The sequence below is a fragment of the Mangifera indica genome, unplaced genomic scaffold (genome assembly GCF_011075055.1).
Source record: "Mangifera indica cultivar Alphonso unplaced genomic scaffold, CATAS_Mindica_2.1 Un_0074, whole genome shotgun sequence".
Lineage (NCBI taxonomy): Eukaryota > Viridiplantae > Streptophyta > Magnoliopsida > Sapindales > Anacardiaceae > Mangifera > Mangifera indica.
Window position 1 is genome coordinate 74,868 of NW_025401166.1, and position 16,331 is coordinate 91,198.

The window sequence follows — 16,331 nt, forward strand, 5'->3', positions numbered from 1 at the left end:
GAAGAGCAGGGAGGATTATGAGAAGCACTTTGGGATTTTCCAACTTGATGGATCACGAGTTTATGACATCAAATATAATTAGTTTTATTATCATGAAATAATTAGGATTTTCTATTGCAGTGCTTGGCATGTAATTGCAGTGGACTAGAAAACATATTATGCATGTAATACATTAGCCTAGATTATTGAAATGCATTGATTTACAAGAAGAAATTAGAAAATTGAGGTCATAAGTTGAAGGCCACTCGTGTTTTAGATTATAGATGACAACATTTGAACATGGGCTCTTACTTCATGAACCAAATTTCTCTAAAACTTCATTAAAGAAGATTATAGATGACAACATTTGCACATGGGCCCTTGCTTCATGAACCAAATTTCTTTGAAACTTCATTGAAGAAGATGTAATCTCAATCAGCGTATTAAATAAGAAGACAACCTCTCTCCCTCCAATGATTAGGTATAATTTAATAGGTTTTTCATTAACATTTTAGGTTTCTAGATTGTATATATTATTGTATTTGTCCTATATTATCAAATTTATGACTTTGACTATGGTTTTATAGATCTAGATATACAAGACCTTGGATAATCTAAGAACTTTGGTGGAGTTCAAGAAAAGATCAAAATTCCCTTAGATGGTCAAATAAAGGAATAGAAACACCTCTACGTGGGAAGATGCAAACAAGATATTGATTGAAATGTATGTATATAACTTAAGAACATTTCAAGTGTAAAAGTTTAACTTTTTATTAACATCTATTACCAGGCCAAAGTAAATGTCATACTGGTTATGAATACCTTTGAAAGGAAGGCAAATTGGTATGTTTATCCATTGGAATTCTTAAAGGCACTTGAACAAACAATTGATGTGCCAGCTCTCTAGTGTTTAATGATATTGATCATGACAAAGAGATGAATTCAACCATCAACCTTTGTTCCTAAATAGATTCATGTAGCTAGATCATCCCTTGTATTAGAAGTAGCAAAATCCAATGAACTAAATGTTGTCATATTTGATGTGAACAACATTTTGTATTGTGTTCAACAAATGTTGGCAAGTAAAGTATACTTTTTCGTAACTTGATTAGCAAATTTCAAACACACTTTTAACACTCAGATAAGCAAGTTAGAGGATGTTGTCACAACATTACAACATAATTGGGCCAAAGGTTATGTAAGTTGTAATTCCATTTTGTCTATACCTAATATTCTTTCAATTTATATTCATTTTATACTAATATTATATCTTTTAACACTAATATTTAAAAAGAAATTTTAATTAAAAAATGAGATAATAAAATTTGTGGAAAATTAAAATATTTAGAAAGAAATCCTTAATTCGGATTTTTGTTACGTTTATAATTTTTTTTTAATTAATTGCTTACCCAAAAAAAAATGTTAAAATTGAGTAACCACATTTTCAAGAGTAGACAACAAGCACACCGTGGGGCCATATTCAACTCTCAACAAGACTATATGACCACAAATCCATATGAAATTTGGCCCAAATTTCTCTGAAACTTCCTTGAAAATGACGCAATCTCAATCTTTGTATTAAATTGTAGAGGTCAAGGCAAGCCTAAGTTTTTTGTCAAGTTGCATTTCTGTCCAAATTCAAAAAGATTCGTTTTCTTCGTAATGCTTTTAATTAATGTTGAGAGATTGGGATAAGGATGACGACTATCTTTAAGTCAACAAATATCAAATTACCATTTTCCACCCAAAATTTTCCAGTTAACTTTATTCTGTTACGGGTATAATAGTAATTAAATATGCTAACCGGCAATTAATCAATCAGTGGTGGGGGCATTTGGCCGTCATAATTGACCTAAAGAGAAAATTACAAAATAAAATTATAAAAAAATATTTCCCCATCCAATTTTTCTACCTTTCTACGGCTGTATAGCCGGGGTAGGGGAAGATAATGACCCGGAAAGTTTGAACTAGAAATTAAAAATAAATCCTGATTTTATGATAATGTCATCTCTCATGCAATGGCAAAACCAAGCATCTCCAGTCACATTGAGATGTTTGATAAGATTTTCACTCACACTCAAATTTTGTAACTCAATACTTTCATCTTTCTATTGAGTTAATTTATTATCCTATTTCACAACTTATATATTTTCATTTGAGATATGACGATGATTCTTTCAAAATCATTAAACATTAAAGAAAAAGATTTTGTCAAGAGGTCTAGGATCAAATTAAAAGAGAAGCTATATTTGCTATGTGCACTCTTTTAGTGTTTTGTTTGGCTTCTACGAATTTGAAGATTGACACCTTCAAAAGTTACATTGCCCAAGATGTTCACCGTTTTTGGAATTCTTTTGGTCTTAGTCTTGTATTAGTCCATTTTGGCAACAACATGGGAAGGCGTTGAGTCAGTTGAGAAATGAGGGGAGTGATTTGATAATACAATTATAGTAAATAAATATCAGAAAACGGTGAGCAAGATTCTTTGCCCACTTGAATAGTAAATTGCCTTTAAATCCTCTTTGTATACGGTTTATGTGTATTTTACCCTTTTGGTTTGCCATTCATATGTTAGAAGTACCGTAGTGTTTATATTTAAAAATAATTAAAATCTAAAAACAGTATTCAAAATCTAAAATTTAATATTTCAGATGCGTTTGATTTATGTAATTTTTTATTATAAAAAATAATAATTATTACAAAAATAGATTATTTTAAAAATTATTAGATTTAATAAAAATAATTATTCTATTTGTTTGATTATAAGTTAAGATATTATTTTACTTAAATATATTCAAATATAATTATTTTAAAATAATTTTTATATTATTTTATTTTAAATTAAAATAATAATATTTTTATTAATAAATAAAAAATAATTATAATAAAATCAAAATTAACTTAATTTCATATTAATTATCATATCACTATAATAAAAAATTATTAACATATTTTTTTATATGACAAAATTAAGGTAGTGATAAAAAAATAAATTATTAAAATAATTTTTGATAATCTTATCCAAACGCTGCTTGAAACCAAAAGCCCATAAAAAAACCAGGATTGAGTTAAAACAAATTACACCAAACTCAAAATGGGGTAAGAGCAGGGGTGTGCACGTAATTTACTTATAAAAGAACGGCAAAAAAAAAAAAAAACCCCAAGAAACTACCGACACGTTTCAAGTCCTATCTCTTTCGACGGACTCAAACTATTTTTGTTTTTTTAAAGTAAACCGGCTCAAACTAGTCTTGACTCTTGATAGTTCATAAAGACTTGTAAAAGCAGGAGTGGGTCAGACGCATGTGAATAGCACAGACGCAATGCTATAAACTTTAATAATACATGGTACATGGGTGTAAAAATACAGATAACTTAATAATACGAGGGATACGTATGCGGAGACCTTGACTTGGCTCCTTCTATAAGTATACCCCTCCAGTTAATCCGATTCTCCAATTACTCAAAACAATCATCTCACTAGTTCAAACCAACAGAAAGTAGCTATGGCTGACACTCAATCTACTGATACCCAAGCAGTTTTTCACGATGTTCATGCCATCCTCTCATCTTCTGAGAGAGACTTTCTTGTTCGCAACGACGGTAACCAGGTAATGATTTCTTCAATTCTTTTTGTTTTTCTTCTGCAAGTAGATTAGGGGATTTTAGTTTTTTGTTTATTTAGGTTGTGATTTGTTGTGTGATTGAAAAGGGAATGAATAGTTTCTTTTTTTTTTCCTCGGGAATTTTTATTTTACAGGTTAAAATTGAGAGCTTGAAGGGAAAGAAGGTTGGGTTGTATTTCTCAGCATCATGGTGTGGTCCGTGTAGGCAATTCACGCCGGCTTTAGTGGAGGTTTACGATGAACTCTCTTCAAAGGGTGATTTTGAGGTTGTTTTTGTTTCGCGTGATAAGGATGAAGAGGCATTCAAGGGCTACTTCTCAAAGATGCCTTGGCTCGCGATCCCATTCTCTGATTCAGAGGCGCGTGATAGCTTGAAGGAGTTGTTCAAGTTGAGGGTGATCCCTTACCTGGTGATTCTTGATGAAAATGGGAAAGTTTTGACTAATAGTGGAGTGGGGATCATTCGAGAGCATGGAGTGGAAGGGTACCCATTCACCCCTGAAAAGATTGCACAACTTGCTGAAATAGGGAAAGCGAAAGAGGCAACTTAAACCCTGGAATCAATTCTGGTTTCTGGGGATCTGGATTTTGTCGTTGGGAAAGGTGTAAGCAAGGTATGATACTTTTGACATATTTAATGCTGCTACTACTAATATTGAAGCAAAAATTGAGGAAATGGCAATGTAAGATAGTGTTATGGGGTCTCTTCAAGGATGTCGACTACGATAGGAAGGTATAACTAGCTGACTAGACGCGATTCTACGAATTTTGCCCAAGATTTATTTGTGGGACTCAAGAAAATTGGGCATCTACGCTATGGATGTTGAATTATGTACTATGTGTATCAAAACTCTTATTTTATGTGATGTGTATTATATCATATTATATGATGTAATATTTAAAGAATAAATTAATAAAAATATAATTAATACGTCATTATTTTAGAAAATATTATAAGAATTTTTAAAAATTTAAAATTTTTCACATATATATTTATTACATCATTATTTTTTTACAAAGTGTATTATTTTGTATAGTAGGATATATATATCGCATCATAGAATATGTATCGTATTATATGATATATTTATTGTATTGCATTAATTGTGATTATTTTTTGATACATATTGTTTTTTATTATATCATATTATATTATATAATATATATAGTATATCGTAGGATACTGATAATAATGTTTTAAGAAAGTTTAAAAAATTTGAATGTTGTTTGAAAAGTGATCTAAAAGAAAAAAGACGTCAAAGAGAAAACTTGTTCAATATGAAGTTACCTTCTGAACGCAAACCATTCCAGATCCATAATGGAACCATTTTGTTGATGAGATTGCAGGCCTATAATAGGTTACACCAAAACAAAGAAAGAGCTTTGGAATCGAAACAAACCAACATCAAAACACAACTTTGAACCTATTTACACCTACAAGATAACATCTTTTTAACACAATAACCATATATACGAGTTCTACATTAATTCACTCATCAACCCATAAAAGGCTAGCTCAATTTTAGTCCATAAGTATGCTTCTTCCATAGTTTCAAACAACCGCTGCACCAATTGGAATATGTTATGCGCAGCTAGAGAACAACCTTCTACCACCACCTACTGTTATTGACCTTCTCCAATTTAGTGGTAGATTAAAGTAAGTATGTTTAGATTACACATTTTTCAGAAGCAAAGAAGCATTTGAAGATAGAGGTTTAACCTATCGTAATCTTTTTAACACAAGCGTCAATGGGTTTGCTTATGATATGGAGAGAGAAGGGTTCGGGGGAGTTGCAATTGTGGTGATAGAGACGAGGTCACTGGTGAGCAGTGGTGTGGCAATGAGTGTAGAGAATGCATTGGTGTGTAATGAAAATGTGGTGAGAAGTGTTGTGCGCTGTGTTGGGATGCAGAAGAGGCCTGGCCAGAGAGTTGAGGTTCACTTATTTGATCTTTTTGATGAGAATGGGAAGAGTGAGGAGGATTATGAGAAGCCCTTTGGGATTTTCGAACTTGATGGATCACGAGTTTATGATATCAAACTTAATTAGTTTTATTATCATGAAATAATTAAGATTTTCTATTGGAGTTTCTGGCATGTAACCTATGGTGGATTAGAAAACATATTATACATGTAATGTGTTACTATGGAATATTGGAATGCATTGATTTACATGAAGAAATTAGAAAATTGAGGTCATAAGTTGAAGGTCACTCGTGTTTCAGATTATAGATGACAACATTTGAACATGGGCCCTTGCTTCATGAATCAAATTTCTTTGAAACTTCATTAAAGAATATTATAAATGATAACATTTGCACATGGGCCTTTGCTTCATGAACCAAATTTCTTTGAAACTTCATTGAAGAAGATATAATCTTAATCAGCGTATTAAATAAGAAAGCAACCTCCCTCCAATGATTAGGTATAATTTAATGGGTTTTTCACTGACATTTTAGGTTTTTGGATTGTATATATTATTTTATTTATCCTATATTATCAAATTTATGACCATGATTATGGTTCTGTAGATCTAGATATATAAGACCTTGGATAATCTAAGGAGTTTGGTGGAGTTTAAGAAAAGATCAAAATTCCCTTAGATAGTCAAATAAAGGAATAGAAACACCTTTACATGAGAAGATGCAAACAGGATATTGATTGAAATGTATGTAACTTAACAATATTTCAAGTGTAAAAGTTTAACTTCTCATTAACATCCATTACCAGGCCAAAGTAAATGTTACACTAGTTACGAATGCTTCTAAAAAGAAGGCAAATTGGTATGTTTATCAATTGGAATTCTTGAAGGAACTTGAACAAACGCTTGATGTGCCAGCTCTCTAGTGTTTAATGATACTAACCATGACAAAGAGTTGAATTCAACCATCTACCCTTGTTCCTAAATAGATTCATGTAGCTAGATCATCCCTTGTATTAGAAGTAGTCAAACCCAATGACCTAAATGTTGTCAAATTTGATGCGAATAGGGCTGGATCCGAGCCGAGCTTGGCTCGACTCGAGCTCGAGCCCAAAACGAGCTCGGCTTAGCCGAGCTCGAGCTGGCTCAATAGATTTTTTTTAATACAAAACGACGTCGTTTTGATTAATATATATTAAAAATGATATCGTTTTGATAACGAAAAATGAACCGAACAGAGCTAAGTCGAGTCGAACACGAGCCTAAAAAGAGTCAGCCTTAGTCGAGCTCGAACTGAACTCGAGTCACTCATATATGAACCGAGCTGAGCTCGAGCTGGCTGTAAGCCGAGCTCAACTCGGCTCGAATCTAACCTTAGATACGAACAACATTTTGGATTGTGTTTAACAAATGTTGGCAAGTTAAGCAAACCTTTTTGTAGCTTGATTAGCAAATTTCAAGCACGCTTTAACACCAGGTAAGCAAGGTAGAGGATGTTGTCACAACATTACAACATAATTGGGCCAAAGGTTATGTAAGATGTAATTCTATTTTGTTTATACGTAATATTCTTTTATACTAATAATATGGCTTTTCCTAGTAGGAAATTGGGAATAATGTTAAGATTGACATTTGCAAAGAAAATTCAATAAAAAAAATGAGTTAGTAAAATTTGTGAAGTATTAAAATGTTTAGAAAAAAATTTTTAGTTCAAATTTTTGTCACATTTGCGAAATGTTTTTAATTAATTACTTACCAGAAAAAAAAAGTTAAGATTGACTAATCTCCTTTTCAAGAGCAGACAACATATAAACCTTATGGGGCGTTTGGTTTGAATAATGTTTGATTACTAAAATAGAAAGATTACCTTGAAGATAGATTACTGGGTATAAATGATTACTATGTTTGATAAAATTTGATAGGTATAAATAATTATTGTGTTTGGTTAAAAGTAATAAAAGATTACTAGTAAATTATTTTACTTAAATGTCATTGAATATAATTATTTTTAAATATTTTTTATATTATTTGTCATATTAATTAAAAATAGATTTATTTTTATCTCAAAAAAATAATAAATAATAATATAATTATAATAAACTCAAGATTACCTCAGTAATCTTTAAATACCTAAGGTGAAGGTGGTAATCAGATTACCACCTATATTACTTGTCACGTCAGCATTAATAATAGAAGATTACTGTAATCTTTATTCCTTTTTTTGATTTGTCAATAATAAAAGATAAATTACCGAAATAATTTTAAAAATCCCCAATCAAACGCCCCCTTAGGGTCATAAATTAAGAGGGTATGAAAGAAATAGACTAACAGAGGTTTTAAGAAGGATTATACACAACTCTCAGCAAGAATATGATCACAAATCCATTTGAAATTTGGCCCAAATTTCTCTGAAACTTCTTGAAAAAGATGCAACCTCAGTCTGCGTATTAAATTGTAAAGGTCAAGGCAAGCCTAAGTTTTTGTCAAGTTGTAATTCCATCTAAATTCAAAAAGATTTGTTTTCTTCGTAATACGTTTCTCAAATTTTTTTCTGTTAATTTTAAAAATTTTATTTATTCACTTATGAACGGTTAAAATTAACTAAGTCTATTAGGTATATTATTTCCCCCTTTAAACTTTAAAAACTAATAATTTTTTTTCAAGTTTTCAAAAACATCATTTCTCCTATAAGTTATCTCTGATGAAGACAAATCATCTTTGTCTAAAAATAAAGACGACGTCTTCGTAGACGACAAAGACTCTTTATCAACAAAGAGTCTTCACCTAAGTTTTTGTCAAGTTATATTTCCGTCTAAATTCAAAAAGATTTGTTTTCTTCGTAATGCTTTTAATTAAGGCCAAAGGACTTATTCCCACAAAAATATGCTGATTTCTTAAGCTTTTTTTTGTTAACTTTGTAAATTTCATTTACCCACCGATTAGTTATTAAAATTAATTGAGTTCGTTAGTTATATTATTTTTTCCTCTTAAACCTTAAAAACTAATAATTTTTTCCAACTAAAGTTTTCAAAAACAGCATTTTCCCCTAGGGTTTCCAAACTTTTAGATTAAATTTTTCGATGATGACCAATGATCTCCAGGTGACATTTCTTTCTCTTAGACATCTCCTCCTTTCGGTCGTGCTCCTTCCTGTCCTCCTCGGTGTCGTCTTGGATGAAGACGAGTTGTTTTCGTTGACAACGACACCGAGGAGGATAAGAAAGAGTACGGGTGGAAGGAGAAGATGTCAGAGAGGAAGAGACATTGTCTGAAGATCATCGGTCATTATCAGAAAATTCAATCTAAAAGTTTGGAAATCTTAGAGGGGAAAATGTTGTTTTTAAAAATTTGGATTGAAAGAAAATTGTTAATTTTTAGGGTTGAGAGAGAAAAATTAAATTAAATTTAAGTTTATTTTTAATATTATAAATAAAATGATGATTTTATTTTTAAAATTATTAATTTTAACTATTTATAAGTGAGCAAATAAGATTTTTAAAATTAGTTAGAGGAAATTTGGGAAATCAGCACCTTTAGCCTTTTAATTAATGTTGAAATTGGGATAAGAATGACCACTATTTTCCACCTGCTGAAATTGGGATAACGGCAACCATTATCTTTAAGCCAAAAAAATATCAAATTACCATTTTCCATCCAAAATTCTACGGTTCACTTTATTCCATGAAGGGTATAATAGTAATTAAAAGATTACAAAAAATTCAAGGATTTAGTTAAAAATATCAACCGGCAACTAATTGGTGGTGGGGCATTTGGCCGTCATAATTGACCTAAAGAGAAAATTCTAGAAGTGATAATAAATTTTCTACCTTTTTTTTAATCTCTCTTTCTCTGTCTATATATATATATATAACAAAACTTAAATAAAAATACTATAATAATAATTAATTTTTTTCCAAATATCTCTACTAAAAAAATCTACATAGAAAAAAAAAAAATAGTAATCCCTCTTTTTTTTTTTTTCAATCTGTCAGTAAAGAGAGAAATTTCTGCAATATAAGAAAAAAAAATTTAATAGAGAAAACACTTTTAATTGAATAATAAAACACATAAAAAAAATTATCATAAAATATTCAACTTAGATACAAAAGAGGGAGAGACAAAAATTATCAAGTCTTTTTAGAAAATTCATATTTGTTACGAAAATTTTATAACAAAATTATCTATATTTAGGACAATCTTGATTCAAACCTCTTATGCTATATATTTTCTTGTTTAATAATTGAAAATCAAATAATGTAAAATATATTCACGTTTAAGATTTCATGTGAAATATAATTTTGTTGTGATTTCATGTTGTTAGATTGTTTAATATTGTGATTTCATATTATTGTATTGATTAATGTTGTAGTGATGGTTAACAAATAAGAAAATTCAGTTCTGAAAAAAAAACCAGACGAAAAACAAGTTGGCGAAACATCAAGGGTTGGCGTAGTCCCACATGTCTATACATAGATATTTTAACGTAGCTATTTAACACTAACGTTAATCCATTGCACGCCTTATAACGCCCAAGCCTTATAACGCCAATCCATTGCATCGAATCAAATTTTGTACGATATAATTATGTTTCTATTTTATAACGGAAAACCTCATTTGTCATCCGCCATTGCGTTGTCGCTGTCAATCCAAAAAGTTTTTTCATGCACGAGAAAACACTTCGATGAGCTCTTATGCTATATTATATAATCTTCATAGGAAAACAAGCAAATATGTATGCTTTTACATAAAATATATGCAAAAACATGCATATATGTACATTCACATAAATAAACACATGGAAACAAACAAACATGTAGAAAACACATGGAAGCAAACAAGCATGCAAAAATATTATTGGAGGCAAACAAGTATGCAGAAATATTATTAAGAATATATTCTTTGCAATATTTTATGTAAAAAATATATTCTTTGCTTCTTTGCATATTTTATATTTCTTTTTTTATATGTCTCATGTCAAGGCCTTTAATATTAGATTATTTTTTATATTAGACCACATACTCTTTACAGGTGGTTTATTAGAGTATTTTTTTTATATGCTGCTGTAATATTATATTAACATCAATCAAAATTTAGGAATGTAAAATCAAATGAGTTTAAAATTTTTTAGATTTAATCACAAACAACAAAATTTTTGAAGATAATGGCTTAATTTAGGCCAAAGAACTATTTCCCACCCAAGTTTAGATGTGATCCTAAAATTACACTCATGAGGTTTAAAAAATTTGAAGTCCCACTTATGACGTAGTTGCCGTTAAAATTTTTTGTTAGAGGTAGAGGTAAAATCATCATTTTATTAATAATATTAAAAAAATATAAAATTTATTACATTCTTCTCTTATAAGTTTTAAAAACTAACATTTCACCCCTTCAAAAGTTTTTTAACTTTAAAAAGTCACATTTTTCCTCCCAAAATCTCAGAATTTTTTTCTTCATCTCTCCGGCCACCATCTCCAGTGCCAATAATCTCCCCTCTCCCCTAGGCCATTGGTTGACGCACATAAAAAAGTCTGAAACGGATCTCTTTGTCATTTTAGATCTTTTATCAACGAAGAGATCTAGAGTTCAAATCTATTTGTCGAGAAAGAGATCCAGATCTATTTGTCAAGGAAGAGATCCAAATCTCTTCGTCAACGAAGAGACTTTGTCGTTGTCTTTTCCAGAGAGTTGGAGGGAAAAAAATTTTAAGATTTTGGGAGAAAAATGTGATTTTTTAAAATTAAAAAATTTTAGGAAGGCTGAAAAGTTATTTTTAAAACTTAAGAGAAAAAAATGTAATAAATTTTATATTTTTTAAATATTATTAATAAAATAATAATTTTACCCTTACTTCTAACAGAAAACTTTAACCGTAATTAAACAATGGATAAGATTTCGAGTTTTTCAAATCTAATAGATATAATTTTCAGATTGCCCCTAAACTTAGGTGGAAAATAGTCCTTTGGCACTTAATTTATCATGATAATTTTAATGCCGGGTTTGGGGGAGTTCCCATGGCGGTGATGGAGACAGGACGGGCGTCCAACGGAGGGGAGAAGAGGGCTGGCGAGGGAGTTGAAGTTAACTTCTTGTTTGATGGTTTTTACGAGGAGCACTATGGTGCATTTCATTATTAAGATTATTAATAAATAAATTAGAAAATTAACGTCAAAATTGGAACGTCACATTCCTACATCATATACAAAGGGGCCTTGGTCACAGTTCCAGGAAACTCCCTTGAAATTAAATATTGACGAATAACTATTTCCCACCATAACTTTCATGAATGATTTCCGCTCTTTAAATTTAAAAAAAAAATTTTGACCCCCTATCCATTTCCATAAATGAAAACCATCACATAAAAAACGTAGGAAAGTCATTTTTCCTTTTCATCTTAATTTCTTCTTCTTATATACAATATCTACCTGCTCTCCATTTTTACTCTCACTTTTGCTTATAGTAATTACAAATTTTGTTTTCAACTCTATCATTTCCTACTATTGTCAACAACTCTTTCTCATTTGAAATATTATTATATTGAATATCATCTTTTCGACACAAAACATTATTTATATTTGAAAACGTCATTATTTTAAAGCCCATCACTTAAACACAATCACTCTTATAATCTTCGTTAAAAGATGTTATCGTTTTCAAAGTTATTACTCAAACAGAAGCACTACCGATATCTAAACCTTACACCTGATAAGGAAAAGAGAAAGTCATCTTTCATGCGATGACAAAACCAAACATCTCCCATCACATTGAGATCTTTAATGGAATTTTCACTTGCACTCAAACTTTGTAACTCAATGCTTTCATCTTTCCATTAAATTAATTTACTATCCTATTTCACAACCAGATATTTTCACTTGACATATGATGATAATTCTTTCAAAATTATCAAACATTGAAGAGGAAAGTTTTATCGAGAGGTATAAGATCAAGTTAAGCGGGAATCTATATTTGCTATGTACACTCTTTTTGTGCTTTGTTTGGCTTCTAGGAATTTGAAGATTGATACATTCAAAAGTTACATTGCCCAAGATGTTCACCGTTTTTGGAATTCTTTTGGTCTTAGTCTTGTATTAGTCCATTTTGGCAACAACATGGGAAGGAGTTGAGTAAGTTGAGAAATGAGGGGAGTGATTTGATCTTACAATTGTGGTAAGTCAACATCAGAAAGATTCCTCGTCCAGCTAACGTCCACGTGCAGTTGCGTCAAAAGTCTCAACACTGACACTGAGAAAGATTCTTTCTCCGGCCGCTTGAATAGTAAATTACGTTTAAATCCTCTTTGTATATGGTTTATACATACTTTACCCTCTTGGTTTCTCATTCAAACGTTAGAAGTATCATAGCGTTTGCATTTAAAAATTATTAAAATCTAAAAACAGTAATCAAAATCTAAAATTTAATATTTCAGATGCGTTTGATTTATGTAATTTTTTATTATAAAAAATAATAATTATTATAAAAAAGGATTATTTAAAAAATTATTAGATTTATTATTAGATTTAATAAAAATAATAAATAAAAATAATTATTATATTTATTTATTATAAATTAAGATATTATTTTATTCAAATATTTTTAAATATAATTATTTTTAAATAATTTTAATATTATTTATTTTAAATTAAAAATAATAACATTTTAATTAATAAATAAAATATAATTATAATAAAAATTAATTTAATTTAATTACATATTAATTATTGTATCACTATAATTAAATAATATTAATATATTTTTTATATGATAAAGTTAAGATAGTAACAAAAAAATAAATTATTAAAATAATTTTTAATAATTTTAATCTAAGCACCGCTCGAAACCAAAAGCCCATAAAAAAAACCAGGACTGAGTTATAAAAAAGTAACACCAAACTCAAAATGGGGAAACAGCAGGGGTGTGAATGTACTTTAGTTATAAAATAATGGCTAAAAAAACCAAAAAAACAACGGACACGTTTCAAGTCGTCTCTCTTGCTACGGACTCAAACTTTTTTTTTGTAGTGAGCCGACTCAAACTAGTCTTGACTCTTGATTCGCGTTTTACTTAGTACTTAAGCAAGAAGTATCTAGAAAATTATTTTGCTGGGCCCTGACTTGGCTCCTTCTATAAGTGTCCCTCTCCAGTTTGAAGTGAGCTGACTCAAACTAGTCTTGATTCTTGATTCGCGTCTTACTTACTACTTAAGCAAGAAATATCTAGAAAATCATTTTGCTGGGGCCCTGACTTGGCTCCTTCTATAAGTGTCCACGCCCAGTTGTTCCCTTTGTCCAGTACTCAATAATCATCTCACTAGTTCAAATCAACAGAAAATGCTCATGGCTGACACTCAATCTACTGATAACCATGCAGTTTTTCACAATGTTTCCACCATCCTCTCTTCTTCTGAGAGAGACTTTCTTGTTCGCAACGACGGTAATCAGGTAATGATATCGTCGATTCTTTTTGTTTTTCTTCTACTAGTAGATTAGGGGATTCGGTTTTTTTTTTTTTTAAATTTAGGCTGTGATTTGTTGTGTGATTGAAAAAGGAATGAATAGTTTCTTCTTTTTTTTTTGCTCGGGATTTTTTATTTTACAGGTTAAAATTGAGAGCTTGAAGGGAAAGAAGGTTGGGTTGTATTTCTCAGCATCATGGTGTGGTCCGTGTAAGCGATTCACGCCGGCTTTAGTGGAGTTTTACGATGAACTCTCTTCAAAGGGTGATTTTGAGGTTGTTTTTGTTTCGGGTGATGAGGATGAAGAGGCATTCAAGGGCTACTTCTCAAAGATGCCTTGGCTTGCGATCCCATTCTCTGATTCAGAGACACGTGATAGATTGGATGAGTTGTTCGAGGTGAGTGGTGTCCCTTACCTGGTGATTCTTGATGAAAATGGGAAAGTTTTGACTGATAGTGGAGTGGAGATCATTCGAGAGTATGGAGTGGAAGGGTACCCTTTTACTGAAGAAAAGATCAAGGAGATGAAAGAGGAAGAAGAAAGAGCCCAAAGGGAACAGTCCTTAAAATCTATCTTGGTCACCAAATCACGGGACTACGTGGTTTCATCGGATGGAAAAAAGGTACTTTTCAAGGCAATGATGCTTTCTTTTGAAAAATTTAAAGCTCGCACCATCTTCTTGAAATGAATTGTTTCCTCATCTGATCTGAATTTATTATAAATTTGTATACAAGGTACCTGTCTCGGAACTTGAAGGGAAGACTGTTGGTCTGTACTTTTCGTCGCATTCATTCAAGGCCTCTGCTGACTTTACTCCAGAGCTAATCAAGGTCTATGAGAAGCTGAAAGAAAAGGGGGAGAGCTTTGAGATTGTGTCAATATCACTTGATGTGGAGGAGGAATCTTTCAAGGAGAGCTTATGTAGCGTGCCTTGGCTAGCATTGCCCTTCAAGGATAAGAGCTGTGAGAAGCTGGCTCGGTTCTTTGAGCTCTCCACCCTTCCCACTCTGGTGATTATTGGGCCAGATGGGAAAACTCTCAATTCCAATGTTGCTGAAGTTGTCAAAGAACATGGAGTTGAGGCATTCCCATTCACCCCTGAAAAGTTTGCACAACTTGCTGAAATGGAGAAAGCGAAAGAGGCAACTCAAACCCTGGAATCAGTTCTGGTTTCTGAGGATCTGGATTTTGTCATTGGGAAAGATGGAAGCAAGGTATGATACTTTAGAGATATTTAATGCTGCTACTACTTTAATAGCCTATTAGCCATGTTAGACTTTTGTTCCAATCGACCTCTTTACTCATGATGACTTCTATCTCCTGTTTCAGATTCCGGTGTCCGAATTAGTTGGGAAGACCATTGTCCTGTACTTTTCAGCGCATTGGTGCCCTCCCTGCCGGGCATTTTTGCCAAAACTTACAGAAGCATACCACAAAATCAAGGCAAAAAATGAACCATTTGAAGTGATTTTTATTTCTAGTGACAGGGACCAAGCTTCCTTTGATGATTTTTTTTCAGGAATGCCATGGCTGGCGCTTCCCTTTGGTGATAGGAGGAAGGCATCTTTGAGTAGGAAATTCAAGGTCTATGGCATTCCTAAGCTAGTGGCTCTTGGACCAACTGGCCGAACCATCACAACAGAAGCAAGGAATCTGATTTCAGTCCATGGAGATGCTGCTTATCCTTTTACCGACGAACATGTGAAGAATATTGAAGCGAAAATTGAGGAAATGGCAAAGGGGTGGCCTGAGAAGGTGAAGCATGCACTTCATGAGCATGAGCTTGTTCTTACTCGCCACATGGTGTATATCTGTGATGGATGTGATGAAAGAGGACACATGTGGTCATTCTACTGTGAAAAATGTGACTTCGATCTACATCCCAAATGTGCTTTGGAAGAGCATAAAGAAACCAAAGATGATGATGCCAAGGAAGATAAACCCAGCCAAGAAGGATGGATCTGTGATGGGGATGCCTGTCACAAGGCTTGAGATATCGGCCTTTTGGTGCTGACAAGAATGAACCGTTTGTGCTATGAAGTGTCTTTGTTGTGTATGTCTTTTTTTTAAGGAGTCATGTCTATTTCACCATCAATAAACTTGATCATAAGTACACCTTTGCCCTATCTATCTATCCATATATATATATATATATATATAGAGAGAGAGAGAGAGAGAGAGAGAGAGAGAGAGAGAGAGAGAGAGAGGGTGGATGGGTATCAGCTTGTATTAAAGGTTGACGTATTTTCACTGGTACTCTATGCGCTTCATCAATATCAACTAAGTGCTCGCAAAAGATTTCTTTTTATTCAACTAGTAACTGTAGTGATAAACAAGTGAAGGATGTTCAGTTG

The 16,331-nt window shown here is 31.8% G+C and overlaps 2 protein-coding genes across 2 annotated transcripts; both read left to right on the plus strand.

Annotated features, from left to right (window-relative positions):
* The first annotated feature begins 3,402 nt into the window (after positions 1 to 3,402).
* Positions 3,403 to 4,541, plus strand: LOC123207380 (probable nucleoredoxin 1). The gene is made up of 2 exons (XM_044624766.1): positions 3,403 to 3,590; positions 3,740 to 4,541. The coding sequence occupies exons 1-2, from the start codon at positions 3,486 to 3,488 to the stop codon at positions 4,154 to 4,156; spliced, it is 522 nt and encodes a 173-aa protein (XP_044480701.1). The 5' UTR covers positions 3,403 to 3,485; the 3' UTR covers positions 4,157 to 4,541.
* Positions 4,542 to 13,630: 9,089 nt separating this feature from the next.
* LOC123207376 (probable nucleoredoxin 1) lies at positions 13,631 to 16,103 on the plus strand. The gene is made up of 4 exons (XM_044624763.1): positions 13,631 to 13,962; positions 14,120 to 14,599; positions 14,712 to 15,191; positions 15,307 to 16,103. The coding sequence occupies exons 1-4, from the start codon at positions 13,852 to 13,854 to the stop codon at positions 15,967 to 15,969; spliced, it is 1,734 nt and encodes a 577-aa protein (XP_044480698.1). The 5' UTR covers positions 13,631 to 13,851; the 3' UTR covers positions 15,970 to 16,103.
* The last annotated feature ends 228 nt before the right edge of the window (positions 16,104 to 16,331 follow it).